This window comes from Acomys minous, assembly GCF_964271855.1.
Source record: "Acomys minous genome assembly, chromosome: 11".
Taxonomy (NCBI): Eukaryota; Metazoa; Chordata; class Mammalia; order Rodentia; family Muridae; genus Acomys; species Acomys minous.
In genome coordinates this window covers 77,725,716-77,742,976 of record NC_140492.1, presented here as the reverse complement: position 1 = coordinate 77,742,976, position 17,261 = coordinate 77,725,716, and the positions used below count along the sequence as shown (strand labels likewise).

The following is a 17,261-nucleotide window of genomic DNA, read 5'->3' as shown; positions in this document are numbered from 1 at the left end:
CAAAAGAGATGACACAGCACCACGGTTTTTGGAGGTGCCCACTGTATGGTCCAAGCACAGGGTCAACACTGAGAGCAAGTGCATCCTTAAGAGTAGAGTGGGAGCCTTGCAGCACTGGACCCGAGCCTTTGGTTACTGTCCAGAGGTCAACAGAAAAGCTATTGCATTCATGTGGAGAAAAGGATGTGCTCAGTTTGCGCTAGGCTAAATGTAAGTATTTGACAGGCCTTAGGAAAGATTTGTAACAGAGGAATTAAAGTATTGTTTGGGGTACAGAAGAAAGGAAGGGGGAGGGAAGGGAGATAGAGGAGGTGGTGAGAAAGGAAAATGCTGAGCCAGGAAGAAGAAAGAGGAAGGTGTGTGAGTGTGTATATACACAAGGTGGTAGCTGACTCCTGGAAAGGGGATCAGAAGCTCAGACTTGGCCTTGCACCTGGCACAGTGTTTTCAGTGCCCAAATCATAGCAGCTGCTCACTTGTTATTTAATTATACAGCAGGTATTTACACCGTGCTTACCAAACACTGTATATCATTACCATAATCTCCACAACTCCTAAATAGGTACCATCACTGTCCTCACATCATTCCAATGGCCAGAGGAAGTGACTTGTAAGTCTCAAGCAGTTATTCATGCCATTGCTGGTGTACAAATGCAGGCAGCCTGCGATTTGCTGCCCAGATTTGATGCTTTCAAACGATGCATGGTCCTGGATGGTCTAAATGAAACAGCCTCACCAGTTTAATTACTGCCAAGGCTTTAGTCCCTGGCCCTAGAGGATTTACAAGTCAGAAACTGCAGAAGAGATGCTCAAGGTGACAAGGCAAGGGCGCAGCAGAATCAGGACGCCGCTTTGCTGTGGCAGGTGTGATAGATGACAGCTGACGTAGTGAGGGCTCCCCAGGATCATCTTCAGAGTTTGTGTGGACTGAGGCAGGACGGTTACATGTTCGAAAATTGGCAGCTGGTCCTTGATAGGCTCTGCAGAGTAAGTAATGGTGAGAGAGGAAAATTAAGGGAAAAAAAAACCCAAAACGAAACAATGAAATACCAACGTAAGGGACATGGTGATCTTGATGAGTGGAAGCAAAGACACAGGGCGCAGTAACTTCCAGCAGTGGCTTCAGAAACAACGTGTAGGGTTGCAAGGCCCAGGACACATTTATTATACAAAGGGCCAGGCAGTCCTGGTGCAGATCATAATTTTGTTCCTTGCTCTGCAGCTTGTGGAAAAGTTGCCTCGTTGCCCCTACCTTCCTTCTTTCCCCTCCCTTAATCTTTCACTTCCTATTCCCCTTCCTTCTCTTCCCTCCCTTTCTTTTCCCATCTCTTCCACCTCAATCTCTTTCATATACAAACATTTTAGTTGCCTTTCTGCATATTTTCCTTGCACTTGTCGAGTACTTAAACCAGTCTATCACAAATCAGATACATTCATTTTCCCCCATGAACCTGATTGCTCCAAGTCTCTCTTTCCCATCACTAAACAGACTTAATGTTTATAGTAGTTCTGAAACGTGTGCCACTGCTGTCCAGAGCAGATCAGGGGACTACTACATGGCCTAGGCTATTAATTTGAATAATCCATCTTAAATATGTCATAATGCTATTTCATAAAGGTATATATACATTTTTAAAAATCCTTCTAAATTCCCACTAGAAAAAAAGAACAATCATTAATGCCAGCTTAACCAGTGTAGTCCAAACTGAAGAAGCCGCCTGACAAGCTATGGAGATAACGTGTCACCCCGTCATCAGACATAAGTCCTCTGCATCTAGTCTCAGCCTGATTTCTTGTGTTTTTAAAAGAAAAACATAAGGACTCAGAATTGAAATAAATTACGACTGAGTTGAAAGTGCGACTTTCACACTGTGTTCGTACCATTTCATGATACAAGCCTCTTATTTTGAAGATTCTGGTTTCATTACATCACATATATTTACAGTTTCTCTTCTGGAAATATGTGTTCTTCAGCAAGACGTATGGCTGCTTGAGACTTGGCCAGTGACTTCTCCTAGCCCTTGGTTTTAGAGTGGGAACATCTTGGGGGTTGTAAAGGTTGTCTAATCATTCTGTTTTACCTCTCTATTGGTAAAGAATGTAAGGCACTTTTTAAAAATCTATCCTCTCTCCTCAAAGTAACTGCAACAGTAATTTTAAAAAAAGGGAGATACAGTCTAAAATTAATGGGCCCTAATTTCTATTACATACATCAATAATCGGAGAAGACCTAAAACTGTTGTGGGAATGTAGTAGTTTTAAAAAGAAATCATCAGACATCTTCAGTGATGCTTTTACATTCAGTATGTGTAGTGAGAGTCTTTTCCCTGCCTGCTATTTTCCTCGCTTTAGGTGAGCCATCCATAACTACAAAATAAGCAAAATAAGTGGCAGCAACCTTTCATTAATATGCTGATTTCATGCTAGCCTACTATATTGTATGTTCAGATATCTTTACCATTGATCACACATGATTTCTCTTCAGAGGTATCTTTGGGCAAGCATGTGAGCAACAACAACAATGCTCATAAAAAATGGACAAATACAGCACACTTCATTTTTAAAATAGCTTCTATTTGGGAGAGGTGCTGTTTGCATATTTTGTTAGTATGAAACTATGGGGGAAACTGAAAAGCAGCAAGTACCACATGGCTAGTCCTTGTATTTCTTTTACTTTTTCCCTTTTAACTATCCGTGCATTGGCTTGGTAGCTTTTGTGAACTAATACATTTTTTGCTGCAGTTAAAGACTTGGTGCTTTTTAAAATAGAGAGTCTTACCTGAATGTGGCTGTTTTTCTTTCCAACTCAGAATCTGGACTCTGCGTCTTCATAATAAAAACGGACTGGACTTTAACTGTTTTTGAATGTGAAGAAGTTATATAGTATTTGACACATGTTTGTAGTTAAAAATCAAGGGAAATATATCTACCCAATACCAATTAGATATCTTCTCTTCTTCATTTCCAGTCAGGCACGGATACTGCTTTGGATGACCTGATCGATACTTTAGGCAAACCTGAAGATACTGTCAAAGATGATCCTCCATATACTGGACCAGTAGTTTTGGTATGTGGTTGGATGCCAGTAAGAATTCATCCTCAATGGTAGGAAAGTAAATAAAGCCATGGCTGTCAAGCACAGGACTACATATCGTGTCCTACTGATTATGTAGATGCAAATTGGTATCAGCATTAATTAAAAAACAAAAAAACAAAAAACCCAGCCAGAACTTAATGGTGAGGGTGGAAATGGTCTCCCTTGTGACAGACACATAGTTGAATTGATTCAGAAAACATTTGGTCATGCTAAAACCCACCAGGACAATTGACTAGATCAGAAAGTTTTGTTTTCCGAACTTTATAATTGATGCAGTGAACTTGAACTTATTTTGAGTTTTAGATCCTTATGATCCTGAGTTAATCTATTCTTAATTTCCAAAGAACAATGTAATTTTTTTCTGGTGTTTAAAAATGTTGTAGATTACATAAAAACATTTTCAATGAATACCATTATATATTTGTTTCTACAGTTTACAATAAATAGAAAAACGGAGAAAAAGATGACTCAGTAGATTATTAAGAGAAAGTTGCTTGGACAATGAACAAATAACCTGAAGGTTTACCAGGGAGCTGGGAAAATGACATAAAGCATAGGTGGTACCATTTGTTCGACCAGACTGTCAAAAGTTTCAAAATCTGAAACTCAGCTTAGGCATTACATACTGAAGATGTGTCCCCTTCCATCACAAATCCTCTCCAGAGAGACCCGGGAGCTTTGCCCCTGTGTACAGAGAAGGATAACGGGTAAAACACTGGCAAACAATGTGGTCAACAGAAGACAGGGAGGGAAAATGGCTTCCTCATGTATCAGCATGGCTACGTTGCCAGGCCAGAGCAACAAAATGATACTATTTATGTAGCATTTGAAAATATTCAAAGTTATGATGTCTATAAGCTGTTTATGAATTGTATATGAAATATTTATGAATCCTGCATTCACAATAATATTGTTAAGATGTGCTCCACTTCAGTTTTCAAAAAGCAATAAAATTATACATATCATGGTATTAAAAATAAACCATATGTTAGATGAGAATATTTTCAAAAGTTACAAAGTATTTACTTCTAGAGTTCATAAACAATGAAAAACACAGAGAAAAGAACAACTCAATAGAATATGATAGAGATAATAGGCTTGAAGTGCAAAATACCATCTTAAAGCTAATTAATTGTTAGTATAGCATTAGAACTTTAAGGTTAGGTTAGGCTTCTTAGTTATTTATTTTCATCTCAATAGTTATAGAAAAATTAGTTCTGGAATAGTACTTTGGTTTCACATATCATACTCATCAGATTAATTGTATACTATGTAATTACGTGTTGATTTTCTTCCAGGACCCAATGGATTCTACCTACATTGAGGCTTTAGGTATAAAAGAAGGGACTATTCCTCCAGAGTACAGGAAACTTCTGGAAGTAAGTTATCTTTCACTTTTATGTCACCATTTCCTTCTTAGAAGAGAATTTTATAACAATATTACAATTTAGAAAAGTGAATGGGGCATAGACAATTGTTATTATTGAGAAATAACCTTCTGTGCATTCCTTTGGAACTTCCCTGACAAGTTACTACAGACTGGGTAGTTTATCCAAGAAATGTGTTGCCTGGTGCTTCTGGAGGCTGGAAATCAGTTAGGGCGTGGGGACAGCTGGCTCCTTCTGAGGGCTCAGAGGGGTAGCTCTCTTCCAGGCCTGTTTGTTAGGCTTACCGATGGCTGCCCTCTTCCTGGTCCTTTCACATTACCTTCCCTCTTTGTTTTTCCTCTGGGCCCAAATTTGTTCTCTTCAAAAGGACATGAGTCGCTCTTGATAAGGATTCTCACAAATGACCTTACTTTACCTGACTGCTACAAAGAGATCCTATATCCACATAAGGTATCATTATGAGTTTGTTTCAGGATTTCAGCATATGAGTGGAAAAGCACACAGTTTAGGTCATCATAGATGAGAATACATTTTATCAATCAGAATAATTCATTTTGCATTCTCTACTTCTTTCATTTTTTTGTTTCAGGAAAAGGAAGGGATCCCCAGACCTCCTCCAGAATCCCCTGTGAGTTTGTACGCATGTCTTCTAAGATCTGTGTGTTCTTCTTGGTTTGGGAGCATCGGACAACCAGTACCAAACTGGGTTTGCTGGTATAGCCCTGTAATCCCAGTTACTCAGGAGGTGTAGTTCAAGGCCAGCCTGGGTAATTTAGACCCTGTCATAAAATAAAACGTGAAGCAATATCAGGGGATATAGCTCAATGGCAGGGTACTTGCCTAGTGTGCACTGGGCTCTGTGCTCAGTCTCCAGGACCATAAAAACACAAATGAAAAAACCCTATCAAAGGGTGGTAGGTATGGGGCTGTACCCATGTATGTATGTATGTATGTATGTATGTATGTATGTATGTATGTGGATATAATAAGGTCAAGAAGATAGAAGGATATAGTAAATGCTAATAATTATCAGTACTATGAGCACATGGGAAAAGGAGGAAGAGAATCCACTCCCTTCCAAACATGGCTTCGAACATGTTAATTCATTAACATTTCTCATTTTCTATCTAAGGAATGCAAAGAATGTACTTTGCTATACTCCTAATCTCTGGCTTGGCTCTTAGGAGTTACTCTGTGCTCTTTTCTCTAGAAACCCATGGGGCCTGATCATGCTATAGACGCCTTGTCATCCGACTTCACCTGTAGTCCTCCCACTGGAAAGCAAGCTGAGAAAGAGGTATTGTTTTTTAGTCCTATTAAGGAGGACTTTGCTAGAAGGTATCTTGGATGTAAAAAAGAAAGTTTTAGTGCTGTTTATCACAACTGAACTTCCATCACCTGTAAATACCTTTTGTGTTTTCAGAAATCGACAGGGGACGTTTGCAAAGCTCAGTCTGCAGGAGTGACCAGAAGTGCTGCTGTCCCTCCCCATGAGAAGAAAAGGAAGGTTGAAGAGGTACTTAACTTCCTTAAATATCCAGGGCCCACATGATATGATAGCGGTTACTTCCCTGATTTTGCTTATTTATAAATGCTTCTAAAGCACAGTCCAAACAACTCAGTAGCAGTAGTGCGATGCTGACCACCCCAGATCTCTCTCTCTCCCTCTCTCTCCCTCCCCCCTGCCTCTCTCTCTCTGTCCCCTTCTTCCTTCCCTCCCTCTCCCCCTCCCTCTCTCTCTCTCCCTTGCTCTCTCCATCTCTTTCTTGTCCACCCTATCTGTCTCCTTGTCTGTCTGTCTGTCTCTGTCTCATGTCCCTGTATCAACATAGCCTTTCACTCTTCCCCTTCCCCTAATAAACCTCTTGCCCTAAATCTGTTGCATGGAGTGATTCTTAGTGGTACACCCTTGCACCCTTGCACCCTTGGCACAGACCTGGCAAAGCCCACCCCTCCCCCTGCCACCACTTTATCCTAACAAAGACCATCTCATCTTGTAATGCACAGAGACACTACTCTTGGGCCATGAAATCTTAGATTTGCATTCCTAAAGGGAGCTTTGTGGGTGAATACAGGCATGTCAGCACAGCTGTTTCTGTCTGCCTGTTGTAACAGCAACCAGCTGTATCCTAATTTTCAGTCTTCAAAGTTGATCCTTTAGCTCTAGGCTGGATATGGGGGGGTGTGCCTTGTGTGGATGGTGCTGATAATGCTAAGGACCTTTTCTATCAGGGCTGCCTCTGCTCTGCCCTGCTGGGATGAGCAGTTTATTTTTATCTGCATGGCTGAGCACCACACCCTGAGAGTGGGAGTTCTCCTAGCCCCTGAACACTGTGCATTGAGAGCCACTTCTGCTTTCTCTCTTACTTGAGCTTAGCTGTTTTGCAGAACGGCTGGACTTTTAGAAGACCCTTCACAAACATATTTTTAGAAAAAGAAAAATAGAATTTGCAAGTTTACTTGCTTGCAGCTTTTATTTTGATAAATGTCTTTTCTAATACCCTTTTTATTATAATCATATATCTTACTTTCAAAATAAGAATTGAAGTGTCCCCTATAGCTATTGCTATAAGAATGAGTCTGGTGTCTTAGACCACGTTCTTATTCATTGGTAGGTTCATGTGTTTGTGTGTGTGTGTGTGTGTGTGTGTGTGTGTGTATACACAAAATCACCTTATAGCTCATCCCAGCCCCCTCACTCCTCTCCTCCTAGTCCTGCCCTCACACACCCCCATTCTGCCCTTCATCTTCTCAGAGAAAGTGAGGCCCCTAAGGGGTACCAAGCCATGCTGGCATCCCAAGTCACAGCAGGACTATGCACTTCTACTGAGGACAGACAACGCAGCCCAGCCAGAGGAAAGGGATACAAAGGCAGGCATCAGAGTCAGAGATAGCCCCCACTTCTGTTGTTAGGGGACCCATATGATAACTATGCTGCACATCTGTGACATATTGTAGTGGATCTAGGTCAGGCCCGTGCAAGCTCTTTGGTTGGTAGGTCAGTCTCTGTGAGCCCCCATGGGTCCAGGTTAGTTTACTCTGTAGGTGTTCTTGTGGTATTCTTGACCTCTTTAGTTCCCTGGATTCTTCCTTCCCTCTTCCACAAAACTCCCTATTGTTTGGTTGTGGGCTGTGAAAGCCCACTTTGGCAGTTCCAAGGGAGGGGAAACTGAGGCATATGTATGTAGCATCGGTAATTTAGGGGCCAGACAGTGTCTGACACTTCTTTCTCGTGCTCTATACCTAAATTCAAAAACCTTTTAAATTTGGAGACTACAAGAGGCAGCTAGTAAGGACCGGGAAGAAGGGAGGGAAACAGGATTCCTTCTCTGGCAATTGGCTGAGGAAGAAAACTTAAACTGACCACGTTTTCCCTGTAGCCAGGGCTGTAAAAGCAGCTTCTAGCCAAAAACTGCATGGGGTCTTAAAAGGGTGCTTTAGCCTGAGATCAGATCCTGTGCAGGAGCAGGCCACTGAGGAGAGCTCCACAGGCTAGGGTAAATGTCAGCCTGCCAGCCTTAGAAGGCTGGTGGTAAGGCCCTGAGTCTATTAGCTTATTTGTGGTTCTACAGGGAAGAAATAAGAGAGGGGTAGAAAATAGACCACTCACACACACAAGCGTTCAAGAGGAAAATGTGGATGAAGTTAAAAACTTCAACCCCGTTTATTGTCTGGTCATAGCTTTTATACCTCTGAGACAAAGCTCTCTATGTCAGACAGGTCAAAAAGGCAATCACAGAAACAGATGAATTAAAAAATACAGCAGGTTACATGCTTTTTTCATTAAGATTAAACATTTCTTATCTATGTATCAATTACATAAGTTCATAGTGAGTTCAGAGTGACACAGGTTGACAAGGCCTTAAGATTAAGGTCCAAGAGGTTATAACAATATATATGTCTTTTCAGTTAGGACTGACCTGACTACACATTTTCCAACTATCTCTTAGTTTATAGTGAGTTTAGTATAATAATTTTATCTTTCTTTCATTCCAAGATACAAACTAAATTTAGAGTGACAGTATTTTATGCCATAAGCTGACAAGGTATAAGAATTTACAATGAAATAGTTTGTATATTTAGACATTACTTGGTAGCCCCATTATAATTTGGGTTCATGGGAAGTTTAAACCAACGTCCTTAAATTTATGATGCAGGATTCATGGTACCATCTGAAGTCATAAATCTGTTTAAAGGCTGTTTCTATCCTAGTGAAGTCTATGTGTCAGTGACAATTGAAAAATCACAGAATTCCTAGCTGATTTAGTTATTCTGCAGGAGGGGTTAAAAATCCACTTGAATCAATTTAAGAGTCATTATCAAGAAATTATAAAATTATTTTCATAATGATTCTGCAAGAATCTGCTTGGCAGAGAAAAGCAGTTACACCAGAGCATAGGCTATGAAGAATATATTTATATTTATGCCATGCCATATATATATGTGTGTATATATATATGTACATGCATATGTGTGTATATACATATACATACATATGTGTGTGCATATATTATCTCTCTCTCTCTCTCTCTCTCTCTCTCTCTCTCTCTCTCACACACACACACACACACACACACATACACACACACAAAGAGTACAAGAAATATAAGCATGGAAAGGCAATCAGTAGCAAGAAGCAATCTAGAGATGAGCTACCTACCTAGGAACTTTGCCTACTAGGTCACACTCATCACAGATGTGACAGATATTGTTAGCTCACTTGCTTGCCTCAAGTCAATTCCTATATGATTGGTTCTTGACAATGGGTCTTGGCATCTGTTTCTGTCAGCCTCGGGATGAAGCCTCTAAAGCCTCTCCTCTCATGTCTGCAAGCACAGAGTACCATTAATAGTGACAGGGGTTGGAGCTCTCCCATGGGGTGGGTTTCAAGTTGGGCCAGTTGTCGGTTTGCCATTTTCTCAATCTCTGCCCCATCTTTATCCTTACACTTCTTATAGGCAAGGCAGATTTTGGGTCAAAGTGTTGGTGTCCTCTTCCCTCCACTGGAAGTCCCACCTGGCTAGAGAAGGTGGTGACTTCAGGATTCATATCCCCCTCCCCACATACACACACTGGGATCTCAGCTATGGTCACTCCCATAGACTTCCAGGGTCCTCCCTTGTCCCAGAGATGCTCCCCCACTGATTTCCTTTCTCTCTCCTGGTCCTCCCTGTCCTGCCCTTCCTTCTTCCTCACCTGATTCCTGCCCTTGTTACCCTCCTCACCACCTCTCTCACACAGTTCCCTCCCTCCATCTACTTTAGATGTCTTCTGCCTGTGATTTTAGCATCCTCCTATGGGCTCTCCTTGACTTCTTTGGGTTTGTGCTAAATAAGCAACCTGTAGAGTGTTTCTTGCCAAAAGCAATTCACAGATTCAATGCAGTTCCCATCAGTATGCTCCTTTTCCCTTCCTCTTTTAATTTTCAAATAAAATTTCCTTTATGTAGTAATTTTCCAATACACAATTCATCTTCTGTATTTAGAATGTATATTTCACAAACAAGCAAGTAGATAATATGAACAATCTATGCTCTAAGCTCTGAAGAGTTTTATTATTTTGTTTTCTTTTTATGCACAGAATTTTTCATTTTTAACAGGGAGTCATGAATGATCAAGCCTTGCAAGCTCTGTCAGATTCACTGGGCACCAGGCAGCCAGATCCTGAGAGCCACCTTAGCCCAGCTGAACAAGTCAAAGAGGTACTGACCATGTAATTCATATCAAAGCCTGTGAGTGTCAAAGCACATGATTAGAGTTCTTTTACATTGCTAGGATTGAAAATGAACTTTTGGGGTAAATTTAGGTATTTATTGCTTCAAAGTGAGTAATGGAGACAGATGTTTAAGTGTTTGTGTAAAATATCTGCTATGTCAATACCTGAAATGTGAGGGTAGAGATGTGGCTCAGTGGTCGGGCACTGGCCTGGCCTGTGCAAGGACCTGGCTTGGGATATAGTACCTTTTTCAAGAATGTAAAACCTTTTTATCCAGTATGTTGGCATCTATCTGAGATTCCAGAACTCAGGAGGGCAAGGCAGGAGGGTTGTAAGCATGCTTTAGATCAGCCTGGGCTGCACAGTGAAACCTTGCCAAGAAAGACAGGTAAATGATGGATTGTGGGTAGAAGAAAAAGAAAGAAACACTTATCCCTTTGGCAGAGTTAAGAAGCTAACAGTGGTAGTCTGGTGACAACCTGTGAGATTTGTTTTTGCTGGGTGTTACACATTTGTATTTTCATGCAGTGCTTATGAAAGGAGAGGATCATAGAAGGGGGAATGAGTCTTCTTTTGCATAACTATGAGGAAGAAGGCTGAAATAATTGTCTCAGGTTGAAATAAATGTAGCAACAGTCACTCCACCACATGCTTACTGAGCTCAAGCCCACTTAGAGTGTGCTTCCCGTGTACCCACCGCGCCCTTAGAGAGCCCACATGAGCTTGCAGCTGGTGTATAAGTGTGAGAGTAAGTTATGATTTGTGTATACTTTTTGGAATCAGTTCTCTGGGAGAAAAAGAAAGGACAGGAATACGAATCCTAGAGGGAGACAAACCAAAGGCTTTTAGGAGCACTACCTGTCAGACTAGGGAAAAGAATGCGGCAAGCAGCATTGTCATAATGCCTCTGACTTTGCTGTCACTTCCTGTTCTGGGTTGTCAGGAACACGCATTCTTCCTGACTCCCAGAACTGTGCCTGAGTCTGAATTGGCCCAGGTCTACTATGGGCCAGTTTATGTCTTCTACCCTCTGGGGGGACTCCCCTGCCACAGTGTGGCATGAGAAGCTTCGTGATGGTGAACATAAGGGAGCTGGAGAAGCAATCCCTGTCCTCCAGGACCCCATGGTGTGCTCAGAAGAAAGGGAACATGGGTCCAAGCATTGTGAGGTGCACATGACTCTCAGAGGCATGCGTTTCTAAGGAGGGTGGTCTTGGCAGAGCCCTGGGTGTGGCCCAGAGGCTGAACTGTGTTTCCATCACCTGGAGGCTATAGATTGTACCTTTGCCTCAGGCTTTTTAATAGATAGTCAGAGTGATTTAATAAGATAATAAATATGAAGAGGAAAAAATGTTAACCTGATACAAGTCCCAGGATAGTCTAACTAACCCAGATGAATAGGTGGGGGAAAGTAACATAAAAGTAGCTTATACTGTAGCGTGGATAGCGCCATTACTTTATGGGGTTTTGCATGCATGTGTTCACTGTTCTCTAGAAACCAGGGCATACTCATAAACTAATAAGATAACTTTCTATTCCTTTGTCATACTAGCTTCCCCCTAGTCCTAAACCATAACTATGTCCTAAGAAGATCTTTAAATTCTTGAGCTAATTTGTGGAGCCCAGGGGTGATAATCTATAACGAGTGGCCTGAGATTTTGTTAAGGTTCCCAAGTTCCTTGATTCTTATTGGGAGTCCATGGCTACCACAGCAGCTCCCACACCTGTCCAAACCATGGAAGTTTCCAGAGAACAGACCCAATCTCCTGTCAAGTTTTGTAGCATATCATACCATAAAATAAGCATTTATTTTGCCTGTAATATCTTTTAAGCTACCTCCCCCCTTTTAGATTTAGGTTGCAATTCGGTAGACTTTGTTTTTGTCTTTTTGGTATCTATGTAGAGTGTGGCAATGTTAAAAAAAAAAAAAAAGACCAGATCAAAGGGTTAAAGAAAGGTTCCAGCTGTGTGTCTATCTGTCACTGCTATAGCCTGAAACTATGGAGAGTCTTCCTGTGCTGATAGCCCTTGATATTCACGGAGTCTCCATCTGGGCCAGGCGTGGCACAGCTCTGTGAGTCAGGCAGTATTTGCTGCATATCAGAACCCCCACAGGCAGCAAGAGAGTAAAACTTGAAATTCAAAAAGAGACAAAGACTTTTCCATCCTGAATAATATACAACTCTAGTCATAGAACAGAGAACAGTACATGGCTGACTAAAATTGCTTCATATCTTTCTAAGAATTAATCGCAAAAGTAGCCAGCCCAGTCTGAGGTTGAGGTGAAGATGAGAGCAGTGGGTTGAGTCAGAATTTGCCTCCTCCCTTAGGGTCTGAATTAAACCCTTGCCTAGAAATAGGTACAACATACTCAGGTAATCAAGTTTATTTCTTCTCAAGTTTCTGAGAGAGTTAAAGACCAGGTAGCTTTGTTTTACAATAAAGTTTAGTTGTTTAGGGGTTAAGATGTTTTTAGGTCTAGATAGGTGTTTTAAGTTGATAATAACTATATGTGATGGACAGTGATTTACATTCAGAAATTTAGATGCACCAAGATAGGAAAGATGTCTTCTTCAAAGCTGTCAAATACAAATAGCCAAAACACTAAGAATGTAACATTTATATAATTCCTGATTGTGTCATGGTTCTTCTTGCTATGAATAATATATATTTTATATATATATATATATATATATATATATATATATATATATATATATATATATAATGTGTGTAATAGATACAAATCCTTACACATGGACTCTCATAGGACTGACCTGCAGATTCCACTACAAATGTTATAGAGGAGAATCTGTAGTCTATTACAGAGCTACCACTTCTAATCGATTGATTGGCTCCTGCTTCATTATCTTCTGATCAATGAACCTGCTGCTATTGAAGGGAATCCTTTATAAACTGTTAAAGCCAATTGCCCATGAAGAAGCCACATCTCTATCTGCTTCTCCCGTTTCTGAACTGGATGAGAGAATGTACTGTTCCCCCCTCCTTAGATAACTTCTCTTGGGCTGTTAGATAATGCAGCCAACTTCTGCACTGTGCTCACTGTCCTCCAAGGAGCCTTTATTTACTTTGGTGAGCTTCCAAGTCAATGAGTTAAGGAAGGATCATTAGCTAGAGAGGCAACACTCTCAACGGTGCCATGCCTTCCTACGACCTGGACCAAGCAGGGTGTCTCAGGGTGCCTGCTCACAACTGCTCTCCACGGTCTTGTGGTTTACAGAGCATTGCAACCACTCTAATACAATTCCATGTTTTTCTATAGTGCATGAAGTAGGCGATGTCAATTTATATTACATTTGTTATTTAACTGTTGCTTCTTTTGCCTCTCCGTTTCAATCAGGCAAAAGCAAAAGAAGAAAGGCAGGAGAAATGTGGTGAAGACGATGACACGGTCCCCTCTGAATACAGGTTAAAGCCAGCTACGGTAAGCTTTCTGCATAACAGCACACTTATCTGCTGTCATGCTTGTGCTATGCTTCCACTTGACACCGGGAACACAGCTGTCTCACTTCAGATATTAACTCTGAGGATGCTGAGCCCATTTCACTTGGCTCTCTGCAGCCACAGGATTAGCCCCCTAAAGTCATGGGTTATATCCTTTCGTGGCTTCTGAAGTAGTCATGAAAGCTTTCACCTATTTGACTATTTGGGAAGAGGAGAAAACATTCCCTAAATTGTGAAGTCTCATGTTCAAACACTAAATAGTGTTTAAATAACAAGAGTGATGTTTATCCCTACCCTGGGTTGGAGAGTTGATGCCTTTTCTCTATCATGTTTTGAGACAGGTTCTCAGGTACCCCATAATCAGCCTCAAACTCACCACTCTGTAACACAGACTGCCCTCGAACTCCTGATCCTCCTCTAGCGCCAAGCTGCTGGGATTACAGGCGTGTGCCTCCATATCCAGCTTGATAGGACTGAGATTTTTTTTTTGTTTTTTTACTCTTCCAATAAGTGGGTAGAGGTGAAGCATTTGTCACCAAGACTGACTACCTAAGTTTGATTGCCAGGTCTCACATGATAGGAAAAAACTAACTCTGCAAATTGTCCTCTGGCCTTCACATGTGTGCCATGGCACATGTGCAGGCACGCACGCACACGCGCGTGTATACACACACACACACACACACACACACACACACACTGTGCATGTGCACACACGGCATATATGCACACACACACACATGGCGCATGTGCACTCACACACACACACACACACACACACACACACGGCGCATGTGCACGCATATACACACACCACATAATTAATATTCAAAAAATTTTATTAACATAGTTACACTGTTCTCCTCAAAGACTTTGTTTTGTCCTTTTGCCTCACCGACACTAACTTGTCATGACTAAATTGTAGCATGCTTAGAAATCTTTGGTCTTTTGGTCAGATTCCTATTTTGGTTCTTTTTAAAAATTAAACCTAAAACATTCACTCAAGTATAAAAAAAAATACCCTTACCTCTCACGTCCTGGATTTGTCTAAAACAAGCATAATGGGACATGAAAGCAAAACTTTCTGTTTTATCTTCAATAAATTTCCAATCTTATTTACAGGATAAAGATGGAAAACCACTATTGCCCGAGCCCGAAGAAAAGTCTAAGGTTTGTAAATAGCTGTTTCCTAATACTTAAACATATCAGAAATGTAAAGTGTAAATTAGGTTCATTTAAAGACCACATTTCACATGTATCCTAGTACTGAGGAGAATGCTGATGGTAACACAAGGCTGAGGCCTCTGTTCTTTTGCATATATTTTAATGATGGCTTCCCTCAAGAATTATTACTAGACTATTAGTGTTTCTAAACAGCATTCATCAAACATTAGGAGTTAATGCCAAAAGGGCTTTTACATTGTATTATTTTAACAGTAGATTTAGGCTTTGATTTAGTAGCAACATGAACTACTCTAACAGTTCTATATTGCCTTAAATAAACAAGTCAGTTTTTTTTGTCATGTTGATACCAATTAGCAGTATTTATTAATCATTTACTATGTACTCAACATTGCTCCAAGTGCTTTTCACATCTTTTCTTCTTTCCTTTTTAACGAACCATTGAATATAGTTAGTGTTGCCACAGGCATGGGGTTATTTCCTGGAACATGGGTAATTTCCCAGTAGATAGAGCACTGAAGAAAAATAGCTTCAATGTTCCAGTAGTCATTAATGTCCAGTACTTCTCAAAGAGTTATGTGGCTTCCTAAGCCCCTTCCCTTTCTGTGATCGAGTGCTGGGAGGCTCAATCTTGTGGAGGCAACTGTAGCCAACTTCAGCGGCTATGAGAGTTCCCGAGTGCAGTAGCTTTCTAGAAGAAAACAGGCATACCACTGCCCTCTTTCTGTTCCTTCTCCAAGATGTTCCCTGAACAAGGTCACTGTCACATCTGAGGTGCCTTTCTCCAAAAGGTATTCGAAATAGCTCACCAAAAGAATATTTGAAGAACAATCTTTGAGACTGGTCGCGTGTTGTCGCCAACAGCAAAGAGAGTTATGAGTTGCATTGCCTCCAGATTAACCAGGATGAAGGGGAGGTTTGAGACACATTGGTCTGGAATGTTTTGTATTAATTCATAAATAAAATTTAGGAGCAACAAAAAAAGAGTAGCGGTAATCTATAGCATTTCACATGTTACATGAATTTTTATTCCAGTTCACAGTGAGGCAGTAGAGGTGGAACATGGATATAACCTAAGGTCACACAGCTGGAAACTACTAAGTCCAGGACGTAGAACTCTGCTGTCCACCAGGGCCCAGTGTCTGAAATGCACCTTTCACCACAGGCTATTTTAATAGAATTTCCACATGGACTGGCTCGGCTGGAAGAAATGGGGCTATCAAAGTTTTCTGACAGAAACCATTTCCTCTCCTGTCCCCTCCTTTCCATCTTTTCCCTTTCCTTAGTTACAGGCAGTGAGTACATGGATTGTGTTTTTTCTGCTTTATTCTGAAAGGAAATCATTAAGAACTAGGAAATGAACAATCATTTCAAACTGTAACTTCTCATTGAAGAAAAATAGGAAACTTTGAGGAAAGGTCTTCAGCAATCATTTTGTTTGTTACTTTGAAAAGTGAATTACCCTATTTTTTTTTTTAATATTTATTTATTATGTATGATGTTCTGCCTGTGTGTCAGGAGAGACCAGAAGATCTCATTATAGATGATTGTGACCATGTGATTGCGGGGAATTGTACCCAGGACCTCAGGAAGAGCACCCAGTGCTCTTAACCTCTGAGACATTAAAACTTTGTTGTAGAGTACTTATAAATAAAGTCATCACAGTGTGAGATTAGCCAGACCCAAAGTGTATACCTCTTTACAGACTTCTGTGCAGTTCCGAGAGTTGACATATCAGATAAGCAAATAAATGTTTAGTACATTCACCGTGCTACGATGACAATTATTCCATACTTCTGCGACATTTTTTTCCTCACATTGGTAAGTGAAGACTGTCTTATCAAGCTAGCTTTTGGTTTTTGATAATACAGTGTAGCTAAGTCACGTTAACCAAGTTAAAAAATATTGTCCTATACTTTTACAGAACAGTGTTTTCATAACCCAGCATTTCTTGTTACAGGGCCTGAGTGAGTTAGAGCTAATTGGGGCGCTTTCAGAAGATTTTGGCCGATCTACATATCAAGACAAACCATCTCTGCCAGCTGAGAAAATAGAAGTATGTTGCTGAAAATATGTCTTGAGGGGTTTTAGTGTTCATTTTTTATCTGAAAATGCATGAAGCCCCAACTATTATTGCCCAGAGGAGCTGATTTTAAAAGCCCATGAAAACCCACATGCCACCTTTTATACATGAAGTTATCATCTTACCTTTTTCTAGATGTACTCTCTGTTGCCAGTGTAACCCCAATATTCTTGCAGTTTAGATCCTGCAGTCACTTCTTCAGGGGAGTGCTTATACTCCAGCTTTCCTTTTGATTGCTGTCACTGAGCAGGGTACATAAAATTGCCACCCCTCTCAGCCCAGAGTGCTTCAGTGTCCTCCTTACCTTCCATGCGAGCCACCTTTCCTGAGG

The 17,261-nt window shown here is 40.8% G+C and overlaps 1 protein-coding gene across 16 annotated transcripts in view; it reads left to right on the top strand.

The window, feature by feature from the left end:
• CAST (calpastatin) overlaps positions 1 to 17,261 on the top strand; it is a 100,226-nt gene that overhangs the window by 59,021 nt on the left and 23,944 nt on the right. For 14 of the 16 annotated variants that reach the window (XM_084801140.1, XM_084801130.1, XM_084801144.1 and 11 more), the window contains 9 exons: positions 2,969 to 3,067; positions 4,396 to 4,476; positions 5,075 to 5,113; positions 5,696 to 5,782; positions 5,909 to 6,001; positions 10,085 to 10,186; positions 13,562 to 13,645; positions 14,788 to 14,835; positions 16,808 to 16,903. In XM_084801140.1, the coding sequence (XP_084657266.1) occupies positions 2,969 to 3,067; positions 4,396 to 4,476; positions 5,075 to 5,113; positions 5,696 to 5,782; positions 5,909 to 6,001; positions 10,085 to 10,186; positions 13,562 to 13,645; positions 14,788 to 14,835; positions 16,808 to 16,903 (729 nt within the window). Of the gene's footprint in view, positions 1 to 2,968; positions 3,068 to 4,395; positions 4,477 to 5,074; positions 5,114 to 5,695; positions 5,783 to 5,908; positions 6,002 to 10,084; positions 10,187 to 11,161; positions 11,370 to 13,561; positions 13,646 to 14,787; positions 14,836 to 16,807; positions 16,904 to 17,261 lie in introns of those variants that run through there. The other 2 variants (XM_084801136.1, XM_084801137.1) reach the window with 2 other exon arrangements.